Source organism: Choloepus didactylus, chromosome 19 (assembly GCF_015220235.1).
Source record: "Choloepus didactylus isolate mChoDid1 chromosome 19, mChoDid1.pri, whole genome shotgun sequence".
NCBI classification, from domain to species: Eukaryota; Metazoa; Chordata; class Mammalia; order Pilosa; family Megalonychidae; genus Choloepus; species Choloepus didactylus.
In genome coordinates, this window is record NC_051325.1 from 46,373,291 (window position 1) to 46,394,772 (window position 21,482).

General features: G+C 44.4%; 1 protein-coding gene across 8 annotated transcripts in view; it reads right to left on the reverse strand.

Moving 5' to 3' along the window:
- Positions 1-21,482, reverse strand: part of PTPRT (protein tyrosine phosphatase receptor type T) — a 1,173,155-nt gene that overhangs the window by 373,431 nt on the left and 778,242 nt on the right. For all 8 annotated transcript variants that reach the window (XM_037810913.1, XM_037810912.1, XM_037810909.1 and 5 more), the window contains exon 8: positions 4,254-4,550. In XM_037810913.1, the coding sequence (XP_037666841.1) occupies positions 4,254-4,550 (297 nt within the window). The remainder of the gene's footprint in view (positions 1-4,253; positions 4,551-21,482) is intronic.

Genomic DNA, 21,482 nt, shown 5'->3' on the forward strand with positions numbered 1-21,482 from the left:
ACCTATGAGTCCATTGGACACTAAAACAGGGGAGTGTGGATGAGGGAAAAGCTCTTTTATAAAGAAGAAAGCCGGTTAATAAGTATAGAGAGAATGACAGATTAAAAAATCATCCTTTTATAAACACTAATGTAACACTTGAGTCAAGTGAGGATTATCAAGGAGTGCTAAAACCATTGGGTGAAATATTATTGGGGAATAGTATATTCACACAATTCTCAAAGTATCACTCCACAGGTTAGCTATGGGTTTACAAAGGACAAAAGGTACCACATTTACAGTAATGGGACTGGATGATCTCATCTCATCCAAGTGATCAAATACAGACCATCACCAAGAGATGGTCTCTCTGACATTATGTACCTGTTGACATAATACAGTAAGAAATATACATCACCATCCATTCAGTATTTTTGCCAAAAAGGTCTCACATTCTGGGTTTTGTCACATAGAATCGGGTTTAACCTTAGCGGAAATGTGAACATGGACTGTATATTGGATTACTTTAAAGTTAATATGAAATTTGTATGGTTTTGCAGATATCTAAGCAAGTGTCCTAATTCTTAGGTCATATTGCTGAAGGGTTGGGGTTCTGCAACTTGCTCTCAAATAGAAACATATTGTGTATATGTGTGTGTTTAGAGGTTTAGAGGTCTTCTTTGTACTCATATTCCAGTTTTTCTTTAGCTTTGAAACATTCCAAAATCAAATCGCAGGAGAATGGAGAACATGAGTAACTGCATATACTACACCCAGCTTGGGGTCTGGCCTGGTACAGATGCTCAATAATTATAGCCAACTTGAGATCACTGTCAACATTGTTCTCATCTTTCAAGATCTCGTGTAGTCAATCTCACAGTCTTGGCTGTGACCTGGATAAACACGGAGAAGTAACCACTAAGTGAGCTGTGGTTCTGTCTGGGTCCTTTATTTTTCCTTTTTCCATGAGAACCTAAACTTGTAGTCTCCTATCAACAGCTGCTTCCCAGATGAATCCAGGGGGGCTCCGTGGCCTTGAGCTTCTCTTCCCAGCAGCAGATTAGTGCATAGGCTCTTAAAAGGCACTGGGGAGCTGAGATTGCAAATCCTACAGATTCCCCAGAAGCCAATTTTGTAGGACTGATGAAAGCAGCATGAATCCCCTGGCTCATCCAAGCGGTTGCTCTTTGCCTCCCTGGTGGGAGTTACAGTTAATTGGCTAGAGCTGTGCTCCGGGTACAGCTTGTCCTTGAGGTGAATGAGTTCCTCAGCACACAGAAATGGTGCCACCCACCTCTGGAGAAGAACAGAACCTCAACTTGGCAAACAGAAGGTGCCTGCACTCTTCTGAGACCTTCCTTCTGTCCAGTGATTCCTGAGGTGCGGACGCAGTACAGCCACAGGATCTGGGCTGGTGTACCACTGGGGTGTTTTTAATATGGTAATATCCACACATCTCAACAGAGTAAGAACTGATGTTTTATTAATCATGTTTAAATAAAATCTAATTTCAAAGCATCACTGCTCTCACATTGTTTTGATAAAGGCTTGGTGATTTCTTTCTTCCTGGTGACCAGGAGGTGAAAGGGATGTTTGGGGAGCTGTCGAGGCAACCCTGGAAGGTGGGACTCAGTATTTGCTGTTGCACATGTAGGAAATCATCAAAAAAAGCAGCCCAAGGTGGGCAGAGCATCTTGGGGGAAATGCCCTGCACTGCTTCTTGGTCAAACCAAATAGTGCTATCTGAGTTTGGAATGTACTGTCTGGTTTTCCACACCAGCTCCCTCTGTCCAACAACTGGTGTTACCCTGTGAACTCTTGTCACTGAACTGTCCTTCTTGCCTCTGACTCTGCTTCTCCAGTAAGGCACTGAGCACACCCCACCACTCCTTGAGAGTCTATTGTGTTTTCTACAGTCACTTTGGGTGGATCTCTAGCGGTCCAAAGAGGTTTTGTAGAGCAGCTAGGTGATTTTTGCGTTGCTTGTGTGAGAAGTCACTTTTGTCAAGGAATGGTTTGTGATGTTAGTGCAAATGTAATAGATAAAATTAGTGAAAGCTTGGTCTGTCAGACATTATTCTAATTTCTTTGTATACCATCCCTTTGAATCCTTAAAATAACCGATGAAGTAGATAGTATTAACTCCATTTTATAGATGAGAAAATCAAAGCACAGGGGTTTAGCAACTTGTCCCAGGAGTGTTTGGCTCCTGTCTGCCTTCTCAAACAGTGTGTTATACTCCCTGCTGAAGGAAGAGGCTATACATTTCTGAAACATTAGAGCCAGATTTTATGGCAAGATCAGGCAGCTTTATCAGAGGCCAAACCCCGAGTCACAGCTCCCAGGTCCTAATCTGAAAGCAGAATGAAGCCAAGATGGGACACCCAAGCTCCTTTGTTGGATGGGGATGAGTTCATGGGAAGCAGAGCATTCAGATGGAGACAATGGGGTGGGTGGAGAGCTGTACCCACAGAGGATTGAGGTTCTTTGCAAGCTCGGGAAGGTGGAGAGAGACAAGGCAATAGAGGCTGGGTCCCTCCTGCTGCTGCTACCTCCAGAGGTGACATGAAGCATGATACTCAAGGTTGCGGAGGGGGTTGATGTAAGGGTGAGTTAGAAGGGGGTCAGGGATGGGGTGTCATAAAGCGGGTGTTGAAAACTCTCAGGTCTAGGATGGGATTCATGGGAAGTGAGAATTGGGGTGGGGTGGGGGGAGGATGGCATCCTTCTATTTCCTCGTGGGAAAATTGCAGCTGAGGATGTGGGTCTGGACTCAACCCGAGTCCACAAGTTAGGCTCCTTAGAACCTACTTGTGTGCCACAAGAAGGAATTACCATGGTGGAGGCTCTGCCCTGAGGATCCAGAAGTTAATCTGGGTCAAGTGGGGTATTTGCCCATGCAGCTGATGATCACAGTGCTATGCCCAGGTCCGCTGATTCCTTTATACAATTTTTGTGCCTGTCTACCCTTTGCCTACATGTTCAGAGAGCCAAAAGTTCCTGAGATTTCATTTCTCCACTCCAGCCCCTAATAATTGACATCTCCCTTCCCTCAGACTTGGAAAATCTCTGACGCACAGTATAACCCACCTTGCAGAGTTCTCCTGCAGGTTTAGGTTGCAGCTACCCTTTGCTGGACTTGGCCTGAGGTCATAACTTTGCCTGCCTCTTCTCCTTCCCTGTCCTGCTTCCCCTACTCCCTTCCCAGTCTCCCCTTGGAGAACTTCCTTAATCAAACACTTGCACACAAATCCTTATCTCCGAGTCTGATTCTGGGAACTAAAAATACCCCACAAAGCCAGGGGCAGCCTGGCTAGAGGAAGAATCCAAATTCAACCATGGAGGAGAAGTGTTTCCTAGATGAATCTAGACCCAGCAAATTCCATCCCATAAATGCGCTACCTGCTTTGGTGGAGTTACCTACAAATTGCCATGGGACTCTGGGAAGGAACATCTAAGTCTGCTTGGAGCATTCAGGGAAAGCTTCCTGAAAGAAGGAACATTTGACGCAAGACGTGAAGGATGAGTGGAGTTTGTCCTGCAAACATGGCAGGAGAGGTCATTCCGAAAAGAGGCTGCAGGGGTAAGGACAGAGAGGCAGAAGTCAAGTGTTGTGGGAAATAGAAGTGGTTCTATATTTCTGGGTTAGTGGGAGATAAACTTCAGGAGGCAGAATCAACAGAACTTTGTGGGATGTAGAGGTGGGGTGGGAGAAATGGAGGCATCTAAGCCAACATTCAAGTCTCCGTCTTGAGATACTAAATGCTACTCGTTGAGATGAAGAGTGGGAGGGGAGACGGTATAGAAGAGAGTGGTTAGTTTTGATACTTTGAGATGCCTGGAAGACATCCAGGTATACATTTGATTCTGGGAGCATCCATTGTGTAAGCTAAGCTCACTGTATGTATTTTCTGACTTTAATTCCTACAGAATCTGACTGTCTCCCAAACTGACATGCTTCAACAATATGATTTACTCTTTCTCTTTTGGGAACAGTCAGTGTGGTGAACATCCAGGGCACAGAAGGTGGCATCAAGTGAGAAGAGGGGTGGGATACAGAAGAGGAAACTTGAGCATGCATGTGTGGCAGCACTGCTGTTGTCTATGGGAACAGTGGCCCCCGCAGTTGTGCAATGCACAGCCTGAGTGGTCCCTGAAGACCTCGGAAAAGACGCATATTTAAAGAGGGAGATTAAAGACAGAAGACTTAAAACCATTGGACAGGCAAAGCCCCATGAACAGGTTCAACATTCCCCATTCCCAGGTAAGCTCACCATCCTCCTCCGTCTGCACCACCAGCTCCTCGCTCTCCATCCGGCCCTCGGGGTTGGACAGCAGGAGCCGCAGGCGGATGGTCATGAAGGGGCGCAGGCCCCGGAGGGTGTAGTGGGAGGAGGTCTGGATGACCTCCTCCGCCTCGTACTGCTGCTGGTTGAACACGTACTGGTACTGCACCGTGAGGTTGTAGCTGTGGCAGCGGGTCACTGCGTAGCCGAAGGGTTCCCACTGCAGGGTCAGCTGCCGGGCTCGGATGTCCACAATCTCCACGTTCTGTGGGCCATGTACTGGGTCTGCAAGACAGATATACAGGGCTCTTAGGGGGCTTTCAGGATGTGGGTGTCCCCAGGTGGGCAACGGTCTGCTGGAAATGGGAGAACAGTATCTCAACCACTTGACTACTGCCTTCCTGATTTCTTGCCACCTGCAGCTGACATTTTTCTTTAAACCAATCTCCTTTTTCTTATTTGTATACGTGCATCTTAAAGGAAACACAATGCTTTATAAAGAGAAAACCCAGATCACTTGCCATAAATAAATGTTATCCATACAAATAAAGGCAAGACTTGTGGTTGCCCAGGGGCTGGGGGAGAGGAGGGAATAGGGAGTGGCTTCTTAATGGATGTGGGGTTTCCTTTAGGGGTGATGAAAATATTTTGGAACTCAATAGACGTGGCAGTTGCACAGCATTAGGCATGTAATAAATGTCACCAAATTGTTCACTTTAAAATGGTTAACTTTGTTATATGACTTGATCGCAAAATTGTGTAAAAAAAAATTTGAACACAAAATTGTCAGGTTTGAAAGGCTCATCAAGATACCACCAAATGCACCTTGGGTACCACCAAACAGCACCCACACAACACTTTGGGGATAACTTTTTTAGAGCTCTGCACTGCCTCCTTGTGTCTAATCCGGCCGCATCTTCTCCCCTTGGGAGATCAGCCTCCCCACTCCAGTTCTCAGTCCCGAGGTGTGCAAAATGGAAGTGGAGCCGCTGTCCTGACTTGCAGCTCCCAGCCTACCCAAGTGGTCACCATGACCTGCTTACTCCGCCTTGGAATTTTCCCTCCTTTCACTGACAACACAGGTCACCACCTCATCACCTCCTGCAGCGGCCCTCAACATATCTTTCCCTCCTGTCCTCTTTCTTCTGAACAGGTGCCTTCAGGTACATCGTTCTAAAAGTGGATCTGATCCATCTTTGTTTCCCCCTCCATCCCTCCCCACGGATCTTGGTCATAGACTTCAGTGTATGACATTGGTTATGCCTTATTTTTTTTAAATGCAATTTTATTGAGATATATTCACTTACCATACAATCATCCAAAGTGTACAATAAATTGTTCAGTGTTATCATATAGTTGTACATTCATCACCACCATTAATTTTTTGAACATTTTCACTATTCCAAGAAATAAAGATGAAAATAAGAATAAAAATAAAAGTATGAAAGAACACCCAAAACATCTTATACTCCTTCCCTCCACTATGTGTTTACTTTTTGCACCCCTTTTTTCTATTCATCTGTCTATACACTGGATAAAGGAATTGTGAGCCACAATGTTTTTACAATCACATAGTCACACTGTATAAGCTACATACTTATACAATCATCTTCAAGAATCAAGGATACCGGATTGCAGTTCAACAGTTTCAGGTATTTCCTTCTAGCTATTCTAACACACTAATAACTAAAAAGGGATATCTATAAAATGCATAAGAATAACCTCCAGAATTGTCTATGCCTCATTTTTTCACTGTTATGTTTATACTTTACAGAAACTAGATGTTTTTGTACAAAAAAGATCATACTAAACAGATGTTTAAAAAAATGTGTAAAGTGCATTCTATGTTAAGATTTAGTTAGTTATTTGCTTTGTTATAAGCAGAACATCTTTTGTGATATGCATTACCACAGTTCCTTGTGTCATCAGATTCCTTAGCTAGGAGTAGCTAAGCACAGGCTACGATTAAATCAGTATTTTTCCCCCACTTTGCCTCATATTATTTATGAGGACTTTGCCAAGTTGTGTAACCTCTTTGGGGCTATCTTTTTCATCTGCAAAGTTGTGATAATCATAGTAGCTGCCTAATAGGAGGGGAAGGGGAGGCTTACATGAGATACTGCTTGCAAAGGAGTTAGAATTGTACTTACAACTTAATAAGCACTTGATATACAGTAGTTATTGTTTCAGCAATAATATAAAAGTAGTGCTCCTTATGCTGTATCTTCCCTGGACTTGTTGTAGGCGGTAGTTCTGGGTAGCACCCTTATACAGAATGACAGGTGGGGTTCTGTCATGTCTCTGACCTCCAGGAGCTGTTAGGGGTAGGGCTGCCCTCTGCACTGACACAGCAGTAAGGAGCTCTTGGCGCTACCTGAGTTCCCTGATCTGTCTCTATAGGGAAAATGTCTCATCACTTGTGCCAGAGCCTCACTAAGAAATACACTTCAAAAAGGTCCTGCTTTGAAAGAGATGCCCTGAAGTGTCCAGGAGCCTGGCAGGCCAGGCCCAGAGCTGCTCACTGGCAGCTGGCCTGAGGCTGCCAGGGAGAGTGGGCAGCCCTGGCCCTGGGTCAGCTGAGGAACTCACGGTCAATTATAGCCCAGTTATTCATGCTCACATGCCCTTTGTGTAAAGGACAGCCAGTGTCCTGAAAGCTAGCAGGTGACTTTGGAAATGTGGCATTGAACAAGCTGTTGCTCAGGGCCTGCTCCATGCCAGGCACTGAGCTGAGTCCAGGTGGAATGGGAAGGTGAAAATCACAATCCTGATATGTGGTGGGTTATGACCCGGTGTGGCTGCTGCTGCCTGGCTGAGCAACTCATGGTGGTACAGGCTGATATGGGGACAGATGTTTGAATACAGGTACAGTGAGGAGCTGCTTTCTTGAGAAGTCCTGAGCATCCTCACCAGCCTTCGCTGACTGTGAGCCTTGCCTTGTCCAGGTGCCAGAACTCTCCTGGCAGGGAGGATGACAGTCCCTGCTCAGGACCTTTCTGAAACTTGTCCTCTGGGTGCACCTTCAAAACTGATCCCAAGCTCCTTGGAGATAGTCATCCTTCCAGCTCTCTAGTCTCCCTGCATTAGGGAGTGAGAACAGAGACATTTAAGACCCTTTTAAGTCTAAGTCTAGACCACATTTCGTCAAACAAATTATACCATGTTCCATGTTAAATATTATTTTTGAGATCCCTAATATGCTCTTAAAGCCCAAACAAAATGGTAAAATCAACAGCATTTATGGAGCAGGGCCCACCTAAGTCAATTCAGGTGACAGAACCCAGCACTGTGGCTACTGTGCCATAAATGCGTTTTATTTTGCAGGCTAGTCAGAGTCTGACATCAGTTCAAAACCCCACTCTGCCATTTGCTAGCCTTGCTACACTGTACAAGTTCTTCGACCTCTTTGGGCCTCGGTTTCTTCATCTGTCAAGTGAGAGCAGGCAGCGGAACCTTTTCAAAGAGGACTGGGAGAAGTTGCAAGCCGTACGCTCAGCAGAGAGACTCCCTCCCGGAGAGGGAAGGTCAGGGTATGGGACAAGCCACGTGCTCCCTGCCTCAGGCCACAGGATACAGCGGAGGGAGTCGGGCAGAGCGTGGCTTGAAGCCAGAATCTGGCACTTAACAGCTCTGCGACCTTGGCCAAGGGCACTTCATCTCTGAGCCTCCATTTCTTCATCTATAAAGTGGAAATGATTCCACTAATCTCACAGGGCTTTTAATGAGTATAAAATGAACTGTAAAGAGAGAAAGAAAATTGCCTTTGTTTAACAGTGGGTACTCCTTTTAGAGACTTGTCTTTCTTGGAGAAATGCCTTGAGAAGCTTATTTGGAGTCGAAGCTGCATCCCCAGAGCGTTGGAATGAGCTCTGCTGAGCCTTCAGAGGAAGAGAAAATGAATCCAATGGGAGCTGGGATTTAGTAGGAGAGGTTTGGGGCTGAACAAAGTGGCAGAATGCTGGTTGGAACCCAACATGTCCTCTCCTGTGTGACTCACAGATCTTCAACAAGGACCTAAAAATGCCACAAAAATGTTTGCTGGGATAGGATTTCCTGTGGATTCCAGTGAAAGGGCTGGCGCCTGTGTTATGGCACAGGAACACAGGAACCAGAGCCCAGGGGGCCTCTGCAGATATGTCCGTGAGTGTTACACACATCGTGTGCAATGACAGGGTTCCCCAGGCTATGGAAACTGAAAGATTCAAGGAAATCTCACTTCATATGCAAAAGGCAAGAAGGGCTTTGTTGGACATTTTGGTTCCATATGTGCAGGTGAAAGCGCCTTGGAAATTTGAGATCTCTGTACTAACTTTAGTCACTCTTGGTTGCCATGCAACAAAGGGAAAGACAGTGGCTATTTAGTAGCAATTCTGGGCTGGATGCTACATTTGGCACTTGCATCCTCCCAACAACTCCAAGGCATAAGGAATCTAGGGCTGTATGAAGATACACAACTTACCCAGGACCACACAGCCAAGTTCACCTGCTCTGGGCTCCCGTGGCACTTTGCATGGCTCTCCATCACCCTTGCCATTTGTCTCACCTCTGTCCAGGAACTGCTTATTCGTGTACCTGCCCCCCATCCCGGGATGCAAGTTTTCTTAGAACAGAGACCATGTCCTGTTTGCTAAACAACCCCAGCATATGGCACAGGGTCTGTTGAGGGGCAGTTAACATTTATTAAAGTGAATTCTGGGGAACTGAGCTCAGATCCCCTGACTCCACAGTTCTGTTCCGACCCCTGCAGCACATCAGCAGACCATTTAAGATGGACATAATCTTATTTGCATTCAAGCAAGAGAATGTCCCGAAATCCTATACAATGGAAGCTAGTTTCCAAATATGTGTGATGAAAGCATTTGTTCTTTCAATCTGACCTCCTAAACTTCAGCAGACAAACCTGGCTTCTACTCTGGTAATTGCCTGCAGCAAGGAGAGTCTCAGGTTTACATTCAGGTTGGTGCAAACACGTCGGAAATTGCTGAGGAAGCCTTGTGTATGCAGTGGAGATTGGCTTGTTGAATTTACATCCCCTGGGTAAATATGTTCAAGCCCAGAGCCTATGCTTTCTGCCTCCAGATAAGGCCTCATCCTTATGACCTTCCCAAGAAAAAGCCCACAGGCCAAGAAGATGGCAAACAGTTGGGAGAGTATGGCTTGTCTGGGAAGCTGGAAAATCATCCCTTGATGAAAAACCTAAGTGGCTCAGCCTCTGGGCACGCTTCATGCATGTTCTTAGACTTGGGCAAGAGGACCCTGTCCTGAGCCCCACACTTTAGAGGGTCTAGTCAGGCCCTCTTCAGGAAGAGCCTTCCCCGATGCCCTGGAACAAGGCCTCAGGGGGCAATGGGCTGTGCCCACCTGGTACCTCTGCTCCCCGCTTCAGGACCAGGCTCCACATACCCAACACCCCAGAATTTTCAGGCCCATTGACTCCAAACTCATTTCCAGGTCCATGTGAATCTTTTCCTTTGGTCTGTTCTGAGGTTGGACCATAGCCTGTGTACATGCACCCCAAGGCCCAAGGAGTGGCCAAAGGATTGCTTCTTGGGGGGAGTGGACAGAGTTGGGGCATGAGGACTGGGGTCTCCACACACATGTGCACGAGGCCCTCTGTGGGGAGGAACAGAGTCGGGAAAGGAGAAGGGGGAGGGGCCACAGGGCTTCTATTTGTATTTGTGTGTGTGTGAGTGTGTGAGTGAGGGAGAAAGAGTTTGATTTACTCAGAAGTGGCTTCTTCATTCCTGCTGTTAATCTGGAAGGCAGGTTAGTCCTCCTAATCTCTAATCATTTCTCCCCTTTTTTACACTCAGTCTTAGCGAAGTACCATTTCCATCCCAAAGTACCATTTTCAACCTAATACCTGAGCCCAGCCTGCAACTTGAACCCCCATCCCCTTACCAAACTCCCCTGCCTCAATTTCCACTGCTCACCCTCGGAACTCTATAATTCTAGAGCAAAATGTTGCATCCTAAATCAATATCTGGTTGGCCTGTGCCATTCCCTCTTCTTGAGATACCACTGACAAATCCCAATTCGATATATTCAAGGCTCAGCTCCAATGTCTCCTTTTCTTGTAACTTTCCCCAAAAGCCTCCCTTGCCCAGGCAGAATTAACACCACTATTATTGATCTACTTTAACATGTTGGTATACTCCTGCCATACCCTTAACAAACTGCATGGTAATTTTTTATATGTTTGGTTCATGTTCACCTTTTCTGCTAACCTGTGAGCCCCTAAACGTCGTCATTCTTATAACTGGAACATACAGCCATTTGATGTATGGATGAAAGGATGAGTAAATAAAGTTGGTAATGACTGAAGCCCAACCAGGATTAAGGTCCTAATGTGCTGCAGGGGAGAAGCAGTAGGTAAAGGAGGGACTCAAGGTTCTCTTTATACTCTAATTGTTGAGGGTAATCACATGGTTAAGTCGGAATCCATGCCTTTTTTTTTTTTTTTGCTCTATATGGACTCAGCCTGGGTCCCTGCTGTCAAGGAAAATAGCTGTAGAATCTCCAGATGACCTTAATCAAGGCAGAACATCTTATTAAAAAGGAGCAGCAAAGCAGATTTCCAATTCATGAATTTGCTATGTATTCATCTTTGCATGTGGAATTGGCTGCAACATATGTACTGTTCAAAGTTGAACCTAAATTGAGATAATTTGGGGCATGGGGCTGAAAATGTAGAGGTGGATAGCTTGTATGCAAAATTAATTTTTTATCCATTTGGAGACGCAATTTGAGTTCCTTTCAAATTAAATTGCAATGGAGTCCTAGGCAGCTGGAAACATTATTGCCAACATAATTTGATACTGCAAGAGCAGTAATACATTGACAGATAGTTCAATGTGACCATTAATTTGCAATTTCTGCATGGAAATGATACATGAAGGGAAAAGAAAGGTAAAAGGAACAAAATTAAAATCCATCTTCTTTTCAGCATCATCCAAAACTGTTCTCTTGCTTACTTTCTGCCACCTCCAATTTACTGCAGATGTTTGATACAAAGGAATATGAATACATCTTCTGAATGTAGGCAAGGATGGGAATCCTGAAGTTTGATTTGGGGATGCTGGTAACTCCCAAAATCCAGAGTCATTGGGTTCATCCCAGTGACAACTAGAATCATCTGAAGTTGGAGCATGTTGCCTTGTGAGGTGGCTCGATTGCTCTCCTTTTGTAACAAGCCATAGGGATGGTAATTCATTCACTTGTTCATTGACTCACTCATTAATCCAAAATACTCACTGAATACGGAGGAATCATGACATGATGAAAAGAGTGTTGGCTCTGTTATCACCACCTAAAGCAAGTCACTCATCCTGTCTGTGTCTGTGACTCATTTTTCTCCTGTGTAAAACAGATGATACTCCATGTCTCTTAGAGCTAGGTGGCATATTAAGAGACAATGTCTGTCAAGCTCCTGATGGTCACTGGCATAGCTGTATTCCCTCAAACCTAAAAGGAATGGTGAGGCAGGGAGCCATTGAGCTAAAGCAGGTGTTACTGTGGACCTGACCTGTTCCCAAACTAGCTAAATGCTGGGGGGCCCCTGCTCTTAACCAACTATAGTTTGTGGTTGGCAAGCTTCCAACCCCATTCAGATATTGCTGTATCTGTTCCTTCCTTCCTACAGACATTTCTTGGGTATCTGCAATGGGAAAGGCATTATGCGTGCAGGTAAATAAGATCCGATATTTTATTGCTTTCATGGGACTCGTGCTCTAGAGCAGGATGCAGACATAAGTTTGAAGGATGAAAGAGGAAGCCTGACCAGTCTTTTGCAGGGAAAGTGCTGGGCTCCAGGGTGGCATAGTGCAGAGACACCCCGTCTAGGATTGAGACGTCATCTGAACCAATATCACTGTGACTCATGAACAGCCCTTACGTTCTTTTTCATATAAACCAGAAGATACCAAAGAAGCTTGGGTGAGTGAAGGTTAATGATTCCCCTAGCACCTCATTATTAGGTGATGATAAAAGCAAGTTTCAGACCAAATTCTACACAGATGAGCATTTATACACAAACATTTGTTAGCAAGCAGGCACAAAACAGGTCAGTCTAATTCGTAAATTCAGTGAATTCTCTGCAGTTTGTCCTTTTTTGGTGAGTTAGCCACTATATTACATGAAAGGTTAATTTGATGCATATATGACAATATTGTAAGGCAAGGGTTTGGCAAACAGTTTTTTTTGGGGGGGGGGGCGGGGGTTGTTTTGTTTTTTTGTAAAGGGCCAGATTGTGTATATTTTAGATTTTACAAGCCAGAGAGTCTCTTTCCAACTACTCAACTCTGCCCTAGCATGAAAGCAGGTAGATAACATGTGTGCTGGTTTGAATGTATTATGTCCCCCAGAAAAAGCCATATTCTTTGATGCAATCTTGTGGGGCAGACATATTAGTGGGGATTAAGTTGGAAAGTTTGGATTAGGTTGTTTGCATGGAAATGCGCCCCACCCAACTGCAGGTAATAACTCTGATGAGATATTTCCATGAATGCATGGCCCCACCCATTCAGGGTGGGCCTTGATCAGTGGAGCCATATAAATGAACTGACAAAAGGCACACAGTGCAGCTGCAGCTGAGAGTGACATTTTGAAGAGGAGACACAGCCAAGAGGGACACTGTGAGGAAAGCACAGGAGCTGCAGATGAGATGAAAGCAGACTCTTGCTCCAGAGAAGCTGAGAGAGGACAAATATCCCAAGTGCAACTAAGACTGACATTTTTGAGGAACTGCAGCCTAGAGAGGAATGTCCTGGGAGAAAACCATTTCGAAACCAGAACTTGGAAAAGATGCCAGCCACGTGTCTTCCCAGCTAACAGAGGTTTTCCAGACACCATTGGCCATCCTCCAGTGAAGGTACCCCCTTACTTTGAACACTTTATGGCCTTAAGACTGTAGCTTTGTAACCAAATAAACCCTCTTTTGTAACAGCCAATCCATTTCTGGTGTTTTGCATTCTGGCAGCATTAGCAAACTAGAACAACATGTAAATGAATGGATGGGTATGGCTGTGTTCCAAAGTTTTATTTACAAACACAGGCAGCAGGCTGGATTTGGCCTGGGAGCCACAGTTTGTCCACCTCTGTTATAGGGGCAAAATCAGTGACCATTTTTGCCACAAAGGCAATCGGGGGTCCTCCTAATCCAGTGGCTGACAAGGACTGTTTAGGAATGGAATTGAGCCTTGGACACCATATCTGAGTTCAAAGCTAGAAGCCTAACCAGGTTCTTCTTCATTATGTAAGAAGGAAGTGTTTTCAAGATATTTTGGCCAACCCACATATTTTGAATAACTGCAATATCACCAATGGGAGTCAATTTCTAATATTTCTTATGCTAGTCAATGGGTCTCAGATTTCAACCCCAGAAGCCAGTTTCTGACGCTTAGTAAGCTAATGAGCAAAGTGAAGATTGCTGATGAAGACACAGCATCAGGAGTATTTGTAGCCCATGGACTTGTCCCTGAATTGTGGGCTTCCTGGCTGAATGGTGTGTTTTGATTGGAAGGCTCACGGCACCGGGTTACAGTTTACCCTATAATTCACACATAGCATTCCACTAGGTAAGCTTAAATATGTAGAAGTAAATTACCAACAATGTAACGGGGAGTCTAGAGGTCAGGGAAGACTTTCTAGAAGGATGGGGCCTTGGGAGGATGATGGATATGATTTAACCAGGCAAAGAAGCAGGGAGGTGGAGAGGTCAGGCTCCAGGCAAAGGGCCCAGCACATTTAAAGTCCAAGAGTTGAGAGCAGAGGAGCTAATGGTGGAGATTCTGCTGCATGAGTGGATAGGCCGAGGGAGCAGGAAACCCACAACTTCCACCACACGTATCCCCCTGCATATGATGGGTTAGGCCACGCTGGTTTTACATTGGTCCCTCCACCATCACTAAGATGAAAATGAGAATAACTAAGGCAATTGTAACGGTGTGATAAAAGTATTCTTTGCCAAAAGCAAAGCACTGGGCAGATTCATTCTTTTAATATTTTTTTTCTTTTTTTTGAGTTAAGTCTTGTTTCAGGCACTAAACTGAGATACAGAAGTGAACCAAACAGACAAAAATCCTCTCTATACTCATGGGGCTTATGTACTAGTAGGAAGAATTAAATAGCAGATAAATCAGAAAAATATGTATCAGTTGGTGGTAAGTACTATGGAGAAAAGTCAAGCAGGGAAGGGAAATCAGGGTGGGGAAGGTTATGCCTACAATTGGATCTTCTTTGATCTTTCCATTCATGCTAAAGTTCTTACCTTTTTTTATGAGCATGGTTTAGCTTGTAGGTGTTGGGGACATGGTGCTAACAAAAACAGACATGGCCCCTGTCTCCCTTGAGCTTAAGATCTGGTATCAGAAGCCAATTAAAACAACCACAATGGTATTCAAACACATGAGCATACAAAATTGAATGCCGTTGTTTGATGTGCCAAGCCCTCTATCAGGGGACTTGCCCTTATGAAGCTCATTTCTGCAAAGGAGAGGCTAAACTTGCATATAGTTGTGCCTAGGAGTCTCCCCCCCGAGTACCTCTTTGTTGCTCAGACGTTGCCCTCTCTCTCTCTAACTGAGCCACCTTGACAGGTGAACTCACTGCCCTCCATCGTACATGGGACCCGACTCCCAGGGGTGTAAATCTCCCTGGCAACGCAGGATTGACTCCTGGGGATGAATCTGGACCCAGCATCGTGGGATTGAGAATATCTTCTTGACCAAAAGAGGGATGCAAAATGAAATGAAATTGTTTCAGTGGCTGAGAGATTTCAAATGGAGTCGAGAGGTCACTCTGGTGGACATTCTTACGCACTATATAGATAACACCTCTTAGGTTTTAACGGATTGTAATAGCTGGAAGTAAATACTTGAAACTGTCAAACTCCAACCCAGTAGTCTGAAGACAACTGTATAACAATGTAGATTACAAGGGGTGACAGTGTGATTGTGAAAACTCTGTGGATCACACTCCCTTTATCTAGTGTATGAATGGATGAGTAGAAAAATGGGGACAGAAACTAAATGAAAAATAGGGTGGGATGGGGGGGGATGATTTGGGTGTTCTTTTTTACTTTTATTTTTTATTCATATTCTGATTCTTTCTGGTGTAAGGAAAATGTTCAAAAATAGATTGTGGTGATGAATGCATAACTATATGATTGTACTGTGAACAGCTGATTGTACACTATGGATGACTGGTATGTGAATATATTTCAATAAAACTGAATTTAATTAAAAAAATTTGAATGCTGTCATAAGTGTTTTGAAGGAAACACTGAGGGGTTAAGCTGGATAAAAATGGCAAGTTAAGGTCTTTGAATGTGGTGTTTGGGAATATGACTGGATGTGACAGTTGGACTGAAAGTTGTCAGTCTCCTCTCTCCCTCCTCTCTGTTCTCACCTCTCTCCCAGCTTCCAGGTACTCTTCGGACCTCATTTTAGACATCACTTGTATGGGAAAGACTCCCCTCAAACACTTATTGCATCCAGACTTGGGTTAGGTATTGTGCTGTTTTGGATATATTACGTCCCCCCAAAAAGCCATGTTTTAATCCAATCTTGTGGGATATTTGGATTAGGTTGTTTCCATGGATATGTGACTCACCCAGCTATAGGTGAAACATTTTGATTAGCTATTTTCATGGAGGTGTGACCCCATGCATTCAGGGTGAATCTTAATTGGATCATTGGAGTCCTTTAAGAGGAACAGGAGCTGGAGCTGGCCCAGATGCTGGCTGATGCTTTGAGATGCAGACAGAAAGACATCTGGAGATAGCTTAGCATCTGAAGCCCAGAGTTTGCCCAGGAGAAGCTAAGAGAGGATCCCCAGCGCTTAGGGAGAAACGCCCTGGGAGAACAAGCAAAGATGCACAGGAGCTGAGAGAGAAGAGCTAAGAGAAATCCAGAGATATTTTGGAGCACACTATTTTGAAACACAACCCAGGAGCAAAGGACCAGCAGATGCCAGACCTCTTCCCAGCTGACAGAGGTGCTCCAGATGCAGTCAGCCTTTCTTCAGTGAAGGTATTCTCTTGTTGAAGCCTTAGTTCGGACACCTTCATGGCCAAAGAACTGTAAATTTGTAACCTAATCCCCTTTATAAGAGCCAATCCATTTCTGGTATTTTGCATAACAGCAGCATTAGCAAACCAGAATAGGTATCCTGATCCACAACCCCACATTGAGTAGATCAGTGGGCCTAGTGAGAATGTAAGGACACAACTAGCTATGGTTCAGCAGCCCTGTCCTGTAGACCCTGCGGTCAAGCTACTTGGGGTCTGGATGGGGAACCAAGAATCAGATACAACCCAGCTTCAAGGAGCGGTCTCCTAACTGGGGTCATGTCCCTTGGGGTTCAGTTATTTAAACCCGTGGCTCCACTCCATCTCCCTTCTATTTCCTGCTTTGTGATGCTGGTGCCAGGAATCCACAAACTACATTTTTGTTCCACCATGGGGCTCCATGCCAGGCTCTGCCAATAGGGGGCGATAGAGGGAGACTGCTGTCTGTTCCAGGGGGCTTTGCTCCAGCATTGCTTCCTCACCTTGGGAATGACGATTCATTCTGCAGCAAATCTTGGGTAGAGTTTGCAGTGTCTCTTTGCAGCCACTCACATCAGCTTCAGCCAGGAAGTGCTCCCTCCTCTAAGCCATTCAGAGATTTTCATAATTCTAGCCCCTTCTCTCAGTTCTACCCAGCCCTGCAGAAGCTGCTTCCTGTAGTTTCTACTTTGGTGTAATATCTTCACTTTCTCTTGTTACCTTTTTAGTTTCCTAGACAATTCTTTATACATCATTATCTCGAGGTTCCTAAACATTTCTTTTTGTACTGCCCTTAGTGTTCTAGTAATTTTTTCACAGTGCTCCTAATCCAAAAGAAATCTCTAACAGTTCCATTTATTAAGTAGCTAAGTCTAAACAACACTTAATAAGCTTTATATCCTAACAACTCAATAGTTGAGAAGACAATACAAATTGAAATTTCAAAATAGTTTTATTTCTTTAACCATGCATCTGTTGAGCAACTACACAGCTTCTCAAACAATGGACTCAGATGAGACCCTGCCATTCTCGTTATGCGCCACAACAATTTCCACACGATGCCTGTTTTTTTTATCACAGCAATTGCTGAGAGCCCAGCTTTCCAGGATAGGATGTCGTCAAAGGAAATGTAGCCCAGTCTAATGTTGAAACTATGGACTACCTCAAGTTAGCTCTCTGTGCTCTGTGTGGTTTCTCACAGAAGATGCTGTGTTTCTCCAATAACTTAGAATACCCCATGGCATCCTGGGTTGCCTCAGAACACAGATTAAGAACCGTGACAGTTAACAGAGAGGATGGCCTTTAAGGAATGGTTAACGTAAGTGGGTGTAAGGTCTCCTCTAACTAGACCTTGACTCATGCAGGACTCCACTGTGTGAACTTCCAGAACACTGCTGGCCCTCATCCTTCCACCCCTAGCGCTCCATTCCACCCAGGTACCTCAGGGTTCCTGCACCACCTGGGTCTACCCTCTCTGCCTCATCCGGACACCTCCACCTGGACTGTGGCTAAGCTCAGAAGCAGGGCGGTGTCACATCGACTGCTCAGGTGCTCAAATGCTGGGAAAAATGAAATGGACACAGGGGCAAAGCTGCAGCCTGGAAATAAAAGCTTTAGAATGTTTAAAAGTTACTTTTGTGGCAGAGGAAATCAGGTTGGAAAGAGAGAAGCAATTTCTAAATTACATGGTTTCAGTTTCCAGAGAAAGTAAAAGAGATTTGGTGGGAGGGGGAGGAGAAGGTGAGCCCATAACATCTTCTGGGCTTCACTTCAATTCACATTTAACTCATGGCAAGTCTCCTTGTCTATATAAATTAAAAAAGAAAAAAAGAGCTGAAGAGAAAGAAAACCTGAATCATTTTGGATGGTCAAAAGCCATTTAGCACTGTGCCCAGGTGACATTCAATATTCTGAGCAGTTTCCTTCTCCTTGGGAACACAGTCTGGCTACAAACAGCATGAGCACTGGAATCAGGAAACAGCTTTCAGGGAAGCTAATTTTCCATCACTGTGATGCCGGTGAGAAGCTTTGTGTAAATTAAATTGTTTCCAGATTATGTAACATAAACAAAAATATCAGATAGTTTGGCTCTGGCCCCTCTACCTCAGAGCCACCACCTTCTCCTTCCAGTTGGAGAATTTGTCTCTCTATTTTCAGATCTGAGGTTTGTCAAAGCTGAGCTGCCGACAACTGAGAAGCCCCCGCCCAGGACTCTCCGGATCTCCCAAGGAATCACATTAATCTCGAGAACGCCACTCAGGACCGCTGGACCTTGAAGAGACCTGCTGTGCCAGCAGCCCTGGAAGTGCCAACTAAGCTTTTTTATGTCCAAAGTTTTATTGTTGGAAATGGACAAAAGAGTAATATTAAATTGAAGGGAAATCTTCAAATGAAAACCACTGTCAGTTCAGGGAGGCTTACTGTCTGCCAAGTCTCGTTTGGGACTCACCTAGACAATGAGAAAGAGGACACAACAGAGCAAAACCTGTCGACCCCAGTCACCTTGTGTCGAAGCACCAAGAGGGGAACCCTAGTGGAAGGGAGAATGCAGCCAGGTGCCAGGAGACCCGTCTGCCCCCCCGGCTTCTGCTGTGCTCACCTGTTGTGCACTGGCCTTGCTGAGCACCTATCAGGAAAGATGAGGCCTAAACTGTGCAGTTGTTTCCCAGCTGAGCCCTGGCCAGGACATTGCCCATAATCTACCAAATGATAATCTATAATATCAGAATCAGAAAAGTGATCACTATCCTTCCTCCTGGACATCCAACTTTGACTTCTAAGCCTCCTAGAGCTGCCCTCTGCAAATTAAGAGATTTTCCTTCAGTGTTAGCCCGCACACCAGTCCCATTTTTCATCTCGCCCTGATCTGCAAATAGCCTTGCTTGGATGCTAGGAGTTTTCACACTTTCTCTCTCCTGCCCATCAAAACTTATTTATGAGCTGTGTGACCGTGAATTAATTACTTTACCTTACTAAGCCCCAATTTTATAATATGTAAAGTGCAGCTAATGATACCTACCTCCTGTGAGGTTTTAAATGAAATTACATACACAAATATTACTAGGATATTGCTATTATAGTGCTGTATAACAAATTTTACCTCAAAAGTCACTGGCTTGCAGTGGGCATTTATTCTTAAGCTCATGCACTTGTTTGAATGATCCAGGCTGGGCTCAGCTCTGCTTCTTGAGTGTTTATTCCATAGCCAAGGCTGAAGGGACAGCAGCTACCCAAGGCATATTCTCTCCATGATGAATGCCCCACAGCCAAGCCAACTTGTGCAGTGACTCTGAGGGTCTCACCATGTCATGTCCACTAACACCATAATGACTAGTCAAGTCACCTGGGTAAGCCCAACACTGACAGGGACTCTTCTCACAGTGAGGAAGGGGACAGTGGGTATTTGCTGAATGATAATCCGAAGTATTGCAGATCAACGTGTGTGTTTGGGTTGAAATGACTAGCTGGCATTCTTTCAAAAACAAATACAAGCTTGGTTCTCCTGAGAGGAGGAAGGTCTGACCCAAATTGAGATCCCTGTAGTAGGATGAATAACATACATCCTCGCCTCCCCACTCCACCCCAAGATGTTCACTTCCTAATGCCCAGAACCTGTGCATGTTAATTACATGGCAAAGGAAACCTTTGGGGTGTGATTAAGTTAAGGACCTTGTGGTGGGGAGGATGATCACCCTTGATTATCTTGATGGGCCCAATGTAATCATAAGGGTCCTCATAAAAGGGAGGCAGGAAGGTAGAGGAGCAAAGGTGCTAAGCTGCTGGCTTTGAAGATGGAGGAGGGGCCCATAGCCAAGGAATACAGGCAGCCTCAGAAGCTGGAGATGCAAGCAAACAGATCTGCCCTAGAGCCTACAGAAACCACACAGCCTTGCAAACCCATGACTTCTGACTTCCCAAATAATAGCTTTGTATTATTTTAAGCAACTGAGTTTGTAATGTTTTAGTGGCCATAGGCAACTAATAAAACCCATAAATATTCTGCTTATTTCTATATTTTTATCCACATTGCTCATTCTTATTGCCTTTCTCCATATATATATGTTTTTTCACATATGTTCTTTGGCTTGAATGCCTTCTTACAAAATACATGTAATTGTTTAATATGCATGCATTTTCAATTGTGTAAACTGGATTGTGTTATAGCTTATTCTCTTTTTGCCACTTGGCACTATGCTTTTAACATCCACCCGTGCTACTGTGTGCCTTTAGTCCATTACTTCTGTCCATTGTACGGTGATCCATGGTTTGCATCCACCACAGTTTATCAATTTACTTCCCACTGATGAGTACATAATTTGTTTCCAACTCATCACTACCACAAATAATGGTATGATAGACTTCCTCATAGATGTCCCCTTCTAGATTTGTGTGAATCTCTTTGGAATATATATTCCTAGGAGCAGAAGTGCTGACTTACATGCTATGTGTAAACTTAATTCAACAAAGTACTCTCAGATTACTTCCAGAACAGCTGCACCAAGCTTCCTAGTTTGCATGAAGGTTTCCGTGGACCTACTTCCCTGTCAACACTTGGCATTATCCAATTTTCTAATTTTTGCTGATCTGATAGGTGTGAAATATTTTTCCATTGCTCAATTTAATTTGCATTTCTACTAATACTAATGAGTTTGAGAATTTCTTTGTATGCTTATTAGCCTTTTGAATTTCCATCTTTGTATACTCCCTGTTCATATCCTCATGAATCTGCTAACTGCAGCAATTGTTTGTATGTTCTAAATGTTTGTCTATTAACTTGGTCCATGATGATCTCTGATAAAAATCTTTCATTTTTGATGCAATCAAATCAATGAAAAAAACTACTACGGGTTTGTTCTTTTTAAAAACTTCTCCCAAGTGGTAGATATTAAGTCTGTTCTTCAATATTGCACTTCCCTGCGTGTTTGAGGCATGTGGTCGGGATGCACTTCCCAGATCCTCAGAAGTTAGGGGTGGCCATGGGGCTAGCTTTGCCTAGTGATAGCTGAGCAGGAGTTGATTGGTTTCATTTTCCCTGCTCCAGAGGTTGTGGAAGCCCTGGTCGTGTGAAAGCCTTTCTCAGCCTGAGTCTCAGAAGGACTTGAGGGAGCAGAACCACCCTGCCAACCCCCGTGGTCATACAGCACAAGAAACAAGAGAAATGTCTATGTTCT